Source organism: Giraffa tippelskirchi, chromosome 10, assembly GCF_054371585.1.
Source record: "Giraffa tippelskirchi isolate mGirTip1 chromosome 10, T2T-mGirTip1v1.2.pri, whole genome shotgun sequence".
NCBI lineage: Eukaryota > Metazoa > Chordata > Mammalia > Artiodactyla > Giraffidae > Giraffa > Giraffa tippelskirchi.
Window position 1 is genome coordinate 132,112,109 of NC_137284.1, and position 16,131 is coordinate 132,128,239.

Consider the following 16,131-nt stretch of genomic DNA (forward strand, 5'->3'; position numbering starts at 1 on the left):
CCTCTCTAACATAAACTGAGAGGAAAAGTTTTTTTCTTATTAATGTACCACCTTATGTGCATTCATTTTTTTGTTATCTTGAGGCAAAACATAATAAAAAAATTTGAAGATAAGGGACAGTTTTGAAGACTAAAATTCTTATTGTGCTCATAAAATTACACCCCCTTGAAAATATTGTTCTCTTCCAACCATAATTTATACCTTCAGTATATTTCATGTTACTAAGTAATCTTACTCATCTTTGCAGTGAAGAGGAATACAGATATTTATTCAATGAATGGGTCAGGAAAATACCTACCTCTATAGGTCTTAAAAACTGATATTTTGCGCATGTTCATTAACTTGTGCTGGGCTGTGCCTAGTTGCTCAGTTGTGTCCGATTCTTTGCGACCCCATGGACTGTATCCTGCCAAGCTCCTCTGTCCATGGGGATTCTCCAGGCAAGAGTACTGGAGTGGGTAGCCACGCCCTCCTCCAGGGGATCTTCCCAACCCAGGGATCAAACTCAGGTCTCTTGCATTGCAGGCTGAATCTTTACTGTCTGAACCACCAGGGAAGCTCATTCATTAATTTAAGACTTCTTAAATATCTTTGAATAAAGTCTTACTTACAATTTTTGTTTACTTCAGTGTGCTACGTCTGAGAAATCTTATAAGGTTTGGCTGGTGACACCTGGTGGTTAAAAATGATAATTACATACAACATGCAGCCCATGGTGATAAGTTTTGCTGTGAGAAATACAAGCCACAGTTTCCTTGGAAAGCATTTCTGTCTGAGTTTCTGCTTGGAAGCAACCAAAACAAAACCTCTCTGACCTGAGCAGAAAGGCACTGTTCCATGAGCACAGTACTGCCACCTAACGCTCACACCGTGGATATCAGATTCTGGATGCCCCGAGTGTCCACTCCTGGACACAGGAATTTCTGTTATCACTGGCACCAACTTTTAGCCCCTTTGATATTCCCAAGATCTCAATTCAAAGTCTAAAGTAGGATAAATATAAGTGACCTGGCCACAGTCGCATATCAGCACCCTAGCTGCAAGGAAGGCCAGCAAAGCACCCATACATTTGGCTTATTGAATGAAATAATGAAAGCTTTATAAGATTAAATAAATATTTATTCAAGACCTAAGAGGAGAACCTGAGATTTGATAGAGTTTTCAAAATGGTAGTGAATACTAGTTTACATCTTTATTTGATCATAAGATTCTTTTGAAGGCAAGGACCACATCTTAGTCATTTTGTATTCTGGACACAGCATCTGATGCTCCATGAATGTTTGTTGAATTGCATTGCTTGCCCATGAATAGAAACTGGGTCACTGCAATCACTTTTGTGTCTCAATTTATTTGTAGGGATCTTTAAGACCTTTAAATAAAATGCACTTGGATATAAATATATAAAAAGTATAATAACCAGCTAATGTGTTTAAGTCTTTTTCCTCAAAATTATCACTAACAGAAAATTACATCTCTCCACAGGTCTTCCAGAGTGATATTAAAGTGGAAGATAAGATTCTTATCTCATCATGAAACCATTATCTGAAGGACAGCTAAGGTTTTATGTTGTTCAACCAATACATCTCACATCATGGCTACTCATACTTTTCATTCTGAAGTCTATCTCTTCCCTGAAACCTGCCCGACTTCCAGTTTATCAAAGAAAGCCTTTATCGCTGCCTGGAATGCTCCAACAGATCAGTGTTTGATAAAATATAATATAAGGCTGAATTTGAAAATGTTTCAGGTGATTGGAAGTCCACTGGCCAGGGCCAGGGGGCAAAACGTCACTATATTTTATGTCAACAGGTTGGGATACTATCCATGGTATACACCCCAGGGAGTTCCCATTAACGGGGGTCTCCCCCAGAACATAAGTTTGCAGGTACATCTGGAAAAAGCTGACCAAGATATCAGTTATTACATCCCTTCTGAAGATTTCAGTGGACTTGCTGTTATAGACTGGGAATACTGGTGACCCCAGTGGGCCAGGAACTGGAACACAAAAGACATCTACAGACAGAAGTCAAGAAAGCTTATTTCTGAGATGCAAGAGAATGTATCAGCTGCTGATATTGAATATTTAGCCAAAACAACCTTTGAAGAAAGTGCAAAAGCTTTCATGAAGGAAACCATTGAATTGGGGATGAAGAGCAGACCCAAAGGCCTTTGGGGGTACTATTTGTATCCTGATTGCCACAATTATAATGTTTATGGCCCAAACTATACTGGGTCATGCCCGGAAGAAGAAGTTGTGAGGAACAATGAGCTCTCTTGGCTCTGGAACAGCAGTGCTGCTTTATATCCTTCTATTGGTGTCAGGAGATCATCCAGAGACAGTGAAAACGTTTTGCGTTTCTCGCAACTTCGGGTGTATGAATCCATGAGGATCTCTACCATGACATCCCGTGATTATGCCCTGCCTGTGTTTGTCTACACAAGGCTAGGCTACAGAGACCAACCTTTACTTTTTCTTTCTAAGGTAAGACGCCTCTTGCCAAAGATAAGGAGATTTCTTCTTATTTCTGAAAGAGACCTTGCTTTGTTAATTATGCTCTTTGAAGGATTCTCAAATAGTAGTCTATTAGGAGCATAATTCCTCCTTTGAGTAGTCATCCACTCAGATCCTCCATTTACACAGACTGGATTATCTTATTTATTATCAGTCTTTCAAGGAACAAAGTATGTAGGGAAGGGGGTTAAAGTACAATGTCAGTAACTACTTCTGTTCCCCAACTTTGATTGCTCTCTTGCAAAGGTTATTGAAATGGTTGGGAGTGTACAGGTTGGAAAATCAGAGAGGACATTGTAAAATGGAATAGTTTGCTCATATGTATGGAAGCAGAATTGTAGGCATTTCTGCTGCTGGTATCACCACTAAAAATCTTAGGAGAAGAAAAGTATTTTCTTTTTAATGCACAACAGCAGGTTTTTTATACAAGGCATAAGGGAGGCACAATAATATGAATATACTTAGAAATAACTAAGATTGTAAATGTTATGTTTTTCTCCACAAATAAAATTAAAAATAATTTTTAAGGGTATAAGGGAATTACGAATCTGCTAAAAGTAGGTAACCGTATAGATTTAACCATCTGGTTTATTCTTGAGTCTATGACCACAACTCGGGGAAAGTTGGTAAGAGTGGTAAGAATTTCTGAGTTCAATAATAAATTCATTATGAGTAGATGGTTTTGTAACTAGGTTAAAACTTACAAATAGAAGTTTTGTTCTATTTATTCTACTCAAGTCATATATGTAGCCAAAGACCTCACACAAACTGTGTCACTTTTAAGATAGATGAAGCTAGCTAAACTTAAGTCACTTCAGTCCTGTCCGACTCTTTGTGACCCTGTGGACTGTAGCCTGCCAGGATTCTCTGTCCATGGGATTCTCCAGGAAAAAGAATAAACTTCTCCAAGCATAAACTTTTTATGAGGAGGAGGCTGGAGCCTGGTTCACCTTCACGTTTGCAGAGTAGAGGTGTCTTCAGATATTGCTGTACACTAGGGGTGCATCATTCTTCTTTTTTTCTCCACCATCATGAGTTTCAACTCACCAGCATGTATTAAACTGTAAAGATGTCCTGGTATTAAGCACCCAAAGGAAGAGGTTCAGAAAACACCCTAGTGAGGGCTCTACCATGACCAGTAGGTATCTATGGAGCAGACAGAGAGTAGAGCTTACTCCTCAGAAAGCAAAATGACACGAATCATCAGGATTTGGTAACCACTATGCCTCTGACACTGTTGATGAGATGAGTAAGGAAAAAAATTCTTTCTTGTAAACTGATCGTCATACTACCTAGGATAATCAGCAACAACTGATCGAGAATGATAGGAAAAGTTCTAGAATTGAGAGTTAAACAACACCTTCTTCTATGAAACTTCTTTTGCTTTTCAGTGTTTGCCTCAAGCAAGTTCCTTACTTTAGTGTTAACACGTTAACTTTTGGAAGAAATAATAAACTTTGAAGGACAAAGTGTTCGTTTTAAAAGATTAGTTTAAACAATTGGTACACTCTGTGCATTCTGCAAGCTGATGGTAAGTTCCTTCTTGAATAACTACAGCCTCAGAGATGTACTGTTCTAAGGGAATAAGGAACAATAGTTAGAGTCTCACCCTGAAACAATATTCTTCGTGAGTTCCATGGTATCACTTTGTAAACTTTCTGGATGGTAAGGTATTTCCTCATGTTTGAAACCATCAAACCACCATTTTATTCCATCTTCCATAAAAATCTGCCCATAAAATTTTAAACATCTGATATTCACCTATATCAAATTGTAAATGCTAGTAATGACTTCCATTTCAGACTTGCTGAAGATATCTGCATGTTAGAATGTGTGTGTGCATGTGTACAAAAATATAATTAGGATTATAAAAACAATTTATCAATAAGTAGAAAATCTATTCTCTCTCTAGACCTCGGTGCCTCACTGTCTTAATCTACAAAATGGCACGATATTACCTGCCTTACCTACCTAGGAGAAACATTATGAAAAGTGAGAAGATAAAAATGGAAATTTAAAGCATTAGAAAAATATATCTGGTATAGCTGCTCACTTTCTAATGAGTATCAGAGCCTTGAACTTGAAAGAGGAATATGTAAGAATGAAATTTCAGTCAGTAGCCATTATATGGGGGCTGTAAAACCTCATTTCACACAATAGATTGCCTAAACCACATATATAAATGCAATGCTGATATCACCTGATGCTGTGCTTTAAAAAAATTAACAAAAGGGATTTTCTTGGTTATTGATTTAAAGGTGTTTCTCCCTGTAATTAATATTCCCTCTGGTAACACACAAAGGGAGCTCATTAGTGATGCTCCAGCTCCCCACAGTGGGCTCCTTACTTACGTGCACTGCGGTAAAACTTCAGGGACTGAAACCCAAGTGTAAAGAATGAATCCTCTGTGTGCCCCTGCTTTCTATTTCCAAAACCTTGATTTGAGCAGAAAATCGCGGGTAGGGCAAGGCAGCCCTACAACATGCTGGGAGCTGAAAGATGTGGTGCTATTTTGTCATATGCTGTTCATTTACTTCTCCTTTTGTGTGACATCACTCTGGCCCAGCTCTCAGGTGGTCCCAGTTGACTCCTAGAGGCATCTTACTTGTGACTTCCAGCACTGAGTAGTGTCCTTGCTTTTCTGGTCCTCAGCACCCTGCTCTCCACGAGATGACAGTGAGCTAATTTGGTCACTAAGAGTATTTGGCCTAAATATCTACTGACTCCTTACCTCCAGTCAACATGCTAGAAGACTTGCCATTTTGAATCATTCCCAATAAACTCTCTTTGATAATGACTCTCAATGACACATTGGAAAGAAACCAACATTTCTTCCTGATATCAGCCTCAGAATGGGTAGCTTTCACCATGATCATCTGTAGTTTCCCTAGTTACTGCATATGGATCAACCACATATAAATAAGAATTGTAAATTCTGTGCCTCCCCCCTCCCTCTGATGACAAAGCCTTAAACTAAAGGAATTCATGGACCATTTCTTGTTTCCAGTTCAGCAGGTAAGAAGCTTGCAAGTTGCCACTCAGCCCCAGTAAATAAAAGGCTAAACAAACTGAAAAACAATCAGCTCTTCTTAGAATAATAAGACAAGTGTGGACACACAGGGAAAATTGCTGCCTTCAAATCTGGAGAGACAGACAGGTGAATACAGGGAGACCCAGCTTACCAGATCAGAAACCCTTGAGCAGAAACCTCTGTGGGGACCACTGACAGAGTAGGGAAACCTGAACTGTAATTAGGAAACTGCAACAACTGTTGCTGTTGGCTCAGCAACAACAAGACTGAGAGATTAAAAGCTCCAGGGGCACCGGGCACGGGGTCTAGGGGAGCACACTTTCCCCTGTAGGAGCTCACTAGGTCCTTCCAGTGAATATTGGAGAAACCCTCCCTCACGCATCTAATAGGTGAGGGACAAGAGGAACCATTCTGAGTATTCCAGAGCATTCTGTTCTTCTGCACAAGGTCCACCCCTAGGAGAAGCTGTTTAACCACAGCCAAATTGCTGAGGTTTTACCAGAACATAACTGATCTGCAGAAAAGGAAACACTCAACTCCATCTGGTTCTAGATTTCCACTTGGAAGAAGGAACATACCCATCTCTAGCCCCATCTAGCCAGCCTGTCCCGCCTAACAGGGAGTAGGGGCAAAAATTGAGAGGCAGTTGTGAGCTTCACAGTCCAGAGGCAAAGCCTCACTAAGACTGAGATCTAATCATAGGACAGTGAAGTCTTCCATCACCCCCACACCTTACTGGCATATTACCAAAGGTCTATTTATAGCTGCTCCTTTTGGTTCAGAGGGTAAAGAATCCACCTGCAATCAGGAGACCTGGGTTTGATCCCTGGGTTGGGAAGATCCCCTGGAGAAGGAAATGTTAACCCACTCCAGTATTCCTGCTTGGAGAACCTCCATGGACAGAGGAGCCTGGCAGGCTACAGTCCATGGTGTCACAAAGAATCAGACACAACTGAGTGATTAACACTTTCATTTTTACCTAGTATGAGCTATCTACTTACTGAGAAAAATTAAATCATATCTAGCTATCAGGGAAACAATTACAAGACATACTAAAAGGCAAAAACACAACTTGCAGAGACAGAGCAAATACCAGAGCTTGACTCAGATACAGCGGGGATGTTGGAATTATCAGACCAGGAATTTAAAACAATTATGATTAATATGCTAAGGGCTCTAATGGATGAAGCAGAACGAATGCAGAAACAGACAGACAACGTAAGCAGAGAGATGGAAGCTCCAAGAAAGAAGCAAAAACAAATGCTAGCAATCAAAAACACTGTAACAGAAAGGAAGGATATCTTTGATGACTTTATTGTTAGACTAGACACAGCTGAGGAAAGACTCTCTGGCCTTGGAGATATCTCAGTAGAAGCCTCCAAAACTGAAAAGGCAGAGAGAGCAAAGAGTGAGAAAAAAATAAAAAGGAAAATAGAACAGAATATCTAAGAACTGTGAGGGAGCTAAGGGGTAACATACACACAACAGGAAATCATGGGGGAGTGTCAGGGGATTTGGCCTTCTGGCCACGTCGTGCAGCTATGACGTCTCTATATTCAGGGGGTTTGGCCCCTCTGGTCACGTTGTGCGGCTATGACGTCTCTATATTCAGCAAAGCTTCAGTGTGGGTAGAGGGGGAAGCTCTGCTCCTCTAGGTCTTTGTTAAAAGAGGTGGTGGACCTGGACCCAGCAGAGTCCTCATTCTGGGCTCTGCATGGCTGACTCCTCCTCTTTCCAGTATTTCTCATATCATGGATAATTCTCAAAACCATTTCACTTACACTATCTCATTTGAACCTCACAAAATTCTTCCCCTTCCTGTCATGTCATCTCTGATCTGTTCAGCAGACATCATGGTCCTGGGAAATGGAAAGAGATGTGAACCTGAAAACAAATTAAACCAAAATTACCAGAAAATTGCCCAGAAAAAAAATTATTTTTGAAAACTGAGATTGTAAAATCTTTCATTTAGTGGACTATAAAAGTGCGCGTAAGGAGACATCTCTCTCAAGTATTGATATTAATATAAAATGCCCAAGGTAAAACACCATTTAAAGTTCTGCTTTTAATTTCTACCAGATTGCCAATTATATTTCTAGCACATAACTGATGGAAATTAATCCTTGGAGTAAATAGCATTCAAAAGAATGAGAGAATATAATACAATATAGCAAACTTATTTAGAAAATCAACTGCAGAAACTTAATTTAGGAAACCAACTGTACACATTCACGTTTTAATTTCCCTCTGAAATTACCTAGATTCATCTTAATCTTTAAACCCTAAAACAGTAATCCTTTAGGATTACAAAACCAAAACTCTCTCTGCTGAAATTTTGTTTTCATCTATCTTAACCATATTGAGAAAAATCCCAGTGGCCTTATCCTGACTGGATGAATCATAAATAAACCCATTAATCAGGTACAAATAATTAACTACAAATAATTTCAGGGACCAAATATAGGGGCCAGATAGAATCAGATCCTATGGATCTCTAACACTGTGTTCCTTTGCCTAGACAGGGAATCCAAATGACACAAAACCCCTCCAACAGAAAATCACACCCCACTCCTCCGACCCTGAGCCACTGCAGAAGCAAAGTTTTCAGGAGAGTTGCAAACTGAAAAGGGAACTTGGCTGAGATGAATGCAAGGCAGTCCTCACATTTAGAGAAGGAAAACTTTAGGGATTCTGTTTCCAGGTCATAGAGTTGATTTGTGTATGTATGCCCCTAGTCAACTTTGATGGAAAGTACTAGTTGCTCAGTCGTATCCAAGTCTTTGAGACCCCATGTACTGTAGCTTGCCAGGTTCCTCTGTTCATGTAATTTGTTTAACAACTTTTAATGGCTATTTACAGGCTGTCTTAAAAATAATATCCTGTTTGGCAAACTATGTTTTAAAAACATATATTTAATATGTTTTCTGTATGATTATAGAGTATAATTTCTGAGCCCTGGTTTCTTTATTTATAACATTTGCATTACTCTAAAAAGCCAGAGAATAGGGTCATCCTATTTTATTGAATGTAGCCTCTAATCCTAATTCCTGGCATGTTGTTTTATATTCAAATGAATCATGAACTCTACTGTCTTCAATCTAGCAAGATCTAATCAGTACTATTGGAGAAAGTGCTGCCTTGGGAGCTGCGGGCATTGTTATTTGGGGAGACATGAATTTGACTTCATCTGAGGTAAGATGGTACCTGAGGGGTGTAGTTACTATTATTTAAATTCTGCTCTGTTCTCCAGTGAAACTTTAATCAGATCTCTCAGGTCTCCCATAGGAAACCTGTTTTATGATTAAAGTCCAATTTAGCACCTGATACATAGACGGAGTGCAATAAAGGTGAACTTTTGCTAAGATATTAATCATAATACTGACCATTGTTGAATATTTACTATATGCTAGGGTTGTACTTGGAGAAGGCAATGGCACCCCACTCCAGTATTCTTGCCTGGAAAATCCCATGGACGGAGGAGCCTGGTAGGCTAAAGTCCATGGGGTCGCTAAGAGTTGGACACGACTGAGCGACTTCACTTTCACTTTTCCCTTTCATGCACTGGAGAAGGAAATGGCAATCCATTCCAGTATCCTTGCCTGGAGAATCCCAGGGACGGCGGAGCCTGATGGGCTGCCGTCTATGGGGTCGCACAGAGTTGGACACGACTGAAGCGACTTAGCAGCAGTAGCAGCAGCAGGGTTGTACTAAGTGCTTTGTTTGTTTTGGATTGGCTCACTGATCATAAAACCCTTTTGAGGTAGGGACTAGTATCCTCACTTATAGATGAGGAAATGCAAGGAAATCTAACGAGTGAAGAGCTACTTAGGCTCGCTAATGGTGAAGCTGCCACTAACCACAAATGGTACGACTCTGGAGCCCTTACATTTAGCCATTATATAAAATGTGTGATAGCATATTTTGAAAAGTGGAATCAGATAGTAATTTTTAATATCTACACTGAACTTATTTTTCTTCCTTGGAGAAATTAGCTAAAAATTAATAGTATTTAAAGTAAGATTTACATTTTCTCAAATTTCTTCCAGCTCAAATATGATCTATTCTGTCTTTCTAGTTTTCTCCAAACCACATTAATTGCAATCTCTTCTGTATTTCCAGATGCTGTCTGTTCATATCTCTATAGTGTAATACATTTTGCTTTGAATTATACTACTCATTTTCTCAATAATTTTGTTAAATTGAATTTTTGCAAGTTCATGGTGATTTAATATATTTTTAATTTCACATGCTCAACTTGTTGCTACTGAGATGTTGCTCACGAAACTATTTGTGACAATATAAAGTTAAAGTCTCCTCTGCCCACATATGGGAATTAGGTAGACACTGAGAGGATCAGTACCTGACTCTCCAGCTGTGATACTTCCCCTCCAGTCCATGTGGTTCCTGAAAAGATGGTCATCAGGAAGCTGGGTACACAACCAGGTGGCCTCCGTTTAGAACACATGGTAGGAAGAATGCACAAATGACCTGGTCAGCCTTCTAGACATCCCTGTGTTTGAACTGTGTGGAGGTGGCTAGATCCTAGGGAGGTAGATATTTGAGAATAACTAAAATGAATATCCAGAAGGCTCCAGTTGACAGTCAACAATAATTTGGTAGAACAGGAGGATTCAGTTTCTAACACAACCCTGAAAGGTAGACATACCTGAAAGGTGGCCAGAAGACAGAACTCCAGCATGATTTCTAAAGTTGGGCTTCTTCCTCTTTTTTTCACACTGATTAACTTGGGATCTAGAAGGAAGAAGAAACAAGGATATAAACTGTAAGAAGGCATGGTCATGTATGCTGACATTGGGGCCCATTTCCAAGCTCAGTTAGCCTAAGGTAACCTAATCTCTATCTCCTGTCACCACCATCTCTCATTTTTAGGTCTGGGTCCCCTGTGTTACCGCTCCTGAGCTAAGACTTCATGCGCAGGAACCAAGCCATTAAGTTTCAATCAAGTTCAAAGAGCTGCCTCGTGGGTCTAGATGCACCAACCCTACCAGTACCAGAAAAAACACTAAATCTCATTTGTTTCTACATTTCTAGGGCAACTGTACAAAGGTGAAGCAGTTTGTGAGCTCTGATTTAGGGAGCTACATAGTCAATGTGACCAGAGCCGCTGAGGTGTGCAGCCTTCATGTCTGCAGGAATAATGGGAGATGCATAAGGAAGGTGTGGAAAATGCCTGATTACCTTCACCTGAACCCTGCGAGTTACCACATAGAGGCCTCCGAGGATGGAGAATTTACTGTGAAAGGCAGAGCATCTGATACAGACCTGGCAGTGCTGGCAGAGAGATTCTCCTGTCATTGTTATCAGGGATACCAAGGGGCTGACTGCAGAGAAATGAAGATGGCTGATGGCTGCTCTGGGCTTTCCTCTTTTTCAGGCTCACTACTCACACTGTGTCTGCTGGTTTCCACAGGTTATCAGAGCAGTCAGTGGTGAGATAATTGAACTTAAAGGGAATTATGTGGCCTCTAGAGTCATCACTTAGGGAAGAGATGAAACTTGTGACAGTTTTTTTCTCACATGAAATCCATTGAGAGGCACTATAAGTAGACATGTGTGTCACTTGATATAAACAGGAAGCACTGCATTCTTTGGCTCCAATCTGGCTAAGAAGCCAGATCCAGGAGTAAAATTAATGCACTCTTCTTCCTTACTGGAATGTTTAAGCTGTATTTAACCTAGAACTAATATATTTTAGTCTTCACATGAATATAGATACATAAAAGTATACACATAAATATTAAGTTATGGAGTTCAAAGACTGGTTTTCCAGCTAGCAATTTCCTTAAGTATATATTACTAAGCAATTATCTGATTTAACAAATGGTGTCACCTTAGGATGTGACCTGGTCATCTGGTCCATTGAAGAGGATCAAATGCAGAATTCCCGTTCAAGCCTATGTTCAGACTTCTTCCGGCTTCTTCTCCTTGCCTGGGCTCGATGAGTGCAGAACCAGTGGCTGATGTAACTTCTCACAAGGGCACAGGACCTGAGGCAAGGGGAGCTGTAGTCAACTCCCTGTGAAGACATCGATTCCAACATGGCGCCTCTCTCACCCACCATGAGTCCCTCCCTCACAGACGCTGGTCATGTAGATACAGTGAAAGACTTCAGGATAGTATTCATGCTTGCCTAGGCTGACATTGCTCTAGATGTAGAATCTGGAGCCATGCTAGTATCCACAATCATTCATAAAAAATATTTTAGTCAACAACATTTAAGGGACCCAGAAGTGCAATTGTGAAGGGATCCTACTAAGAAATACTCAATATTTTGGTCCCCATATATGAGTTTAGAGTAGTGGTTTTAGAATCAGTTTAAATTTGATTTGAATCACTGTTTCACTATCCTTCTGGCCTTGTAACTCTGGGCAGGTTTCTCATACTCCTTATTCATCTGAAATTTGTTAATATAATTCCTAACTCAGTGAATTGTTCTGAGGAATAAATGGGGTAACACATCCCATGCATACTTCAGCTATTAATACATGTTGCTGATCTTCAGTTATCTTTCTTGACCACCAAAGTAATGGAAACACTTCGGAAAAAACAGAGTCTTGGGCGACTTTGTCTTTCAGATGTTATGTTCTACATATAATCACTTATGCATGTGTCCCCTTGAAAGGCCTGTTTCAATTGATAGGATTTCCTTCTTTTGGAGATGATCTAGTTGGAAGGTAAACTCAAGGAGGTATGATGCTATTATGGAAGGCATGAGAGTTGATTCACCCTCCGCCTCTGCCTTTGTTGTCTTTCTATGAAAGACGATACGGGTGTGCCCTTTTCAACTCTGAGTGCTTGCTTGTCAGGGGTTACTGACATTGTGACACTGTGAAGGTCTACTTTCTAAAGGCAAAATACAATCAAATAAAAATTTTTTTATAATACCGCTAAAGACAGGTAGCATCATGTAGATTAACTTTTTAAATTTTTCATTTTTAAAATTTTATATCAAAGATATGAAACCTTATATAAAATTTGTAACTAGAAGAAATAATGGAAATCACCAATAATCACTATAATATATACTGGCAACTTTTGGTATTTTTCCTTCTAACCTTTCTTCTAAAAACACTTTTTTAAACATGGTTGTAAATAAAAATACATGCGAATCTTTGCAACTTGTGATTTTCATTTATCCATACATTACAGTTTTCATGCTAATCATAGTCTTCATAAATACTACTTAAATTATTTTAAGGTCACATCTGGATATAGCAATTTTCCTTAAATTTTGATTTTTAAATATCAAAATTTTACTATTTATCCCCTTCATCACTTCATGGCAAATAGATGGGGAAACAATGGAAACAGTGACAGACTTTATTTTCTTGGGCTCCAGAATCACTGCAGATAGTTACTGCAGCCATGACATGACAAGACGCTTGCTCCTTGGAAGAAAAGTTATGACAAACCCAGACAGCATATTAAAAAGCAGAGACATTATTTTGCCGACAAAGGTCCAGCTACTCAAAGCTGCGGTTTTTCCAGTAGTAATGTATGAATGTGAGAGTTGGACCATAAAGAAAAGTGAGCACTGAAGAATTCATGTTTTTGAACTGTGGTTTTGGAGAAGACTCCTGAGAGTCCCTTGGACTGCAAGATCAAACCAGTCAATCCTAAAAGAAATCAATCCTGAATATTCATTGGAAAGACTGAAGCTGAAGCTCCAATACTTTGGTCACCTGATGAGAAGAACTGACTCATTAGAAAAGACCCTGATGCTGGGAAAGATTGAAGGCAGGAGGAGAAGGGGACGACACAGGATGAGATGGTTGGATGGCAACACCGACTAGTTGGACATGAGTTTAAGCAAGTTCCGGGAGTTGGTGAAGGACAGGGAGGCCTGGCATGCTGTAGTCCATGGGGTCGCAAAGAGTCAGACAGGACTGAGCAACTGTACAACAACATCAGCCCCTCAGCAGAGAAGACAATTTCTGTATCATCTTTCGAATTCATTCATTCATTCACCTATTAATTAATTTGTACATTAATCAATATATGAAACATTACTTCTCATCAGACACTGTTCTGGGCTTTGAAATATATCCTGAATAAAACAAAAGGCCTTGCCTTCATAGAGCTCGTAGTCTTTCTGGGAAGACAGACTTGGAACACACAAATAAGCAGTTTGCATCAGATGTTAAGATTTATGGGAAAGATAGAACAGAGTTGGGGAGGGTGGATTTTCATATGTTGGGTGGCTTTGAGCAGATGCTGTTTGAATGATAGGGAGTTGGCTGTGGGGATATTTGGGGGAGGGTATTTCAGGCAAATGTATCAGAAGTGCACATTTGGGAGTGGGCCTGGTATGTTCAGGAAAGAGGCTAGAGTGCACTGTGGTGGGATACTTGCCTTTACCATCAGTTTCCCTTGTTCATTTTCTGGTCTTTAGCATTGATTACCATCTGACATAGTACAGGTTATATTATTTTCTGTCTTCTCTTACTAGAATGTAAACTAGGAAAATGAGGATTTCATTTTGTTCACTGCCAGAACACTACTTGGTACAGTACCTGGCACACAGTAGGTGCCCAATAAGTACCTGAGTGAAGGAATAAAGGAGTATTTCACAAACCTGAATCAGTGGAAGTTATGAATGTGTTACAGGTTTTTTAAAAAATTATGCATATTGATAGTGAGTTACTGCAAATAATTCTCCAGCGTTATTTGTTCTCTTCTTATCCTGGTGCATGAGACTCTGAAATCACATAGTTCAACTCCCCTGTGAAGAGCTGAGGCCTGAAGAGAATAAATCACTCGGCAAAGTCAAAGAACCAGTTTGCAAAAGAGAGCAATCTGGACTCTGAGTTGCTACATTTTCTCTTCACCATAACTCTTGTTGCAACAGAATCCAAATATATCCATTCAGCTTTTGACCATGAACTTAATACGTGTTTATTAATTTGGGCTGTGACTACTGGTTATGCTGTCAGTCTCCAGATCTCCCAGCTGCAGAAATTCTGTTTAATTTGGCTCAATGCTGCTAGACAGGAAATCCACTCTGCTGTTAAGTTGCTTCAGTCGTGTCCGACTCTGTGTGACCCCATAGACGGCAGCCCACCAGGCTCTCCGGTCCCTGGGATTCTCCAGGCAAGAACACTGGAGTGGGTTGCCATTTCCTTCTCCAATGCATGAAAGTGAAACGTGAAAGTGAAGTCGCTCAGTCGTGTCCGACTCCTAGCGACCCCATGGACTGCAGCCTACCAGGCTCCTCCGTCCATGGGATTTTCCACCTCTAAAAGCTGCTTAATGATGGCCACAGCTTCTTGGGACTGTCCTAACTTCCCTTTATGGAAACAGCAAGGTGTTCAGGCTCTCTGATCTTCAGTGTTCTCCTTGACAGAAGGAAGATCATAATGGTATCTTTTCCCCTTTGATACAGTTTTGATCATATCAAGTAGATAAAATACTTAGCATAATACCTCCCACATAGAAATCCCCTACCAAATGTATTAACAAGCACTCTCAATAGTACAGTGGGATAGCATTCAGCTTAGAAAGGAATTTGGAAGCTCTCTATTTGCTAATGTCAAAAGAAGTCTAAAATACAAGTGCTTTGTTTAGGCTTTATTTTGACTTCTCTCTGATCATATTGAGGGAGACTCAATCTCACACATTTCCAATTACATTTTAGAAAGACTTCCCAGAGATAGCCAAACTAATCTAAGTTTCTTAAGCATCTACTGGGATAGAATTCTAAAGTACACAAATATAAAAGCCATAAGTGACTGGCCAACTAAGTTCAAGGACATAATAATCTCATTAAGAAACGGAACCAGGGGAAACCATTACCAAGCCATGTACATCAAATATAAAGTGATGTATAGAGCTATCAATTTTTAAGCTATTTGCTTGTTCTAAATGTTGAGCAGCAGCTCTATTGTTATTATAATTTCAAATTATAGAATAAAATCTAATACTGGGAAAATATATTGCCAAAGTGAATGCTCGTATTAATATTATCGCTTTTGTTTCTATCAGAGGACTAAATATATAAAGTTACTTCTTCCTTTGTCTCTATTACTAATCTTAAGAACTTGGAAAATGTTTAATGTTACTGAATGTTCGTTTATGATCTTGACACTTTGTTCCTCTCTGCGAGCCCAAGAACCATCAATTTTTCATTTCAAGTACCACTCTTATTGTGCAAACTGAGAACAGGGTGCTCTGTTCTGTGTCCGGAAAGTGGAAGTGTTAGGTCATTATTGAGACCAGTTACGGCATTTTAAAATATACTAATTTATTTATTCGGCTGTGTCAGGTCTTAGCTGTGACACGTTGGCTCTTCACTGCAGAATGTTGGATCTTTCATTGCACTGGAACTTCTCTCTCCTTGTGTTGGCGTGGTCTCCAGAGTGCGTGGGCTCAGTAGCTGCCTAGTCGCCCTGAGAGCACGTGGGATCTTAGTTCCCCAACCAGAGATCGAACTCATGTCCCCTGCATTGGAAGGCGAATTCTTAACCACTGGACCACCAGGGAAGACCTCCTCCACTTATTACATTTTGTTCTATTCAGATACTGAAAGAAAGGGGTTTTCTGCAATCAAATTTATTGTAACCCCCAAATA

The 16,131-nt window shown here is 39.8% G+C and overlaps 1 protein-coding gene across 1 annotated transcript; it reads left to right on the plus strand.

The window, feature by feature from the left end:
- The first annotated feature begins 1,529 nt into the window (after nt 1–1,529).
- Nucleotides 1,530–10,997, plus strand: LOC145522488 (hyaluronidase-4-like). The gene is given in 4 exon segments (XM_081531173.1): nt 1,530–1,668; nt 1,671–2,482; nt 8,646–8,735; nt 10,596–10,997. Coding segments are annotated over 4 exon segments (1,443 nt in total).
- Nucleotides 10,998–16,131: the final 5,134 nt, after the last annotated feature.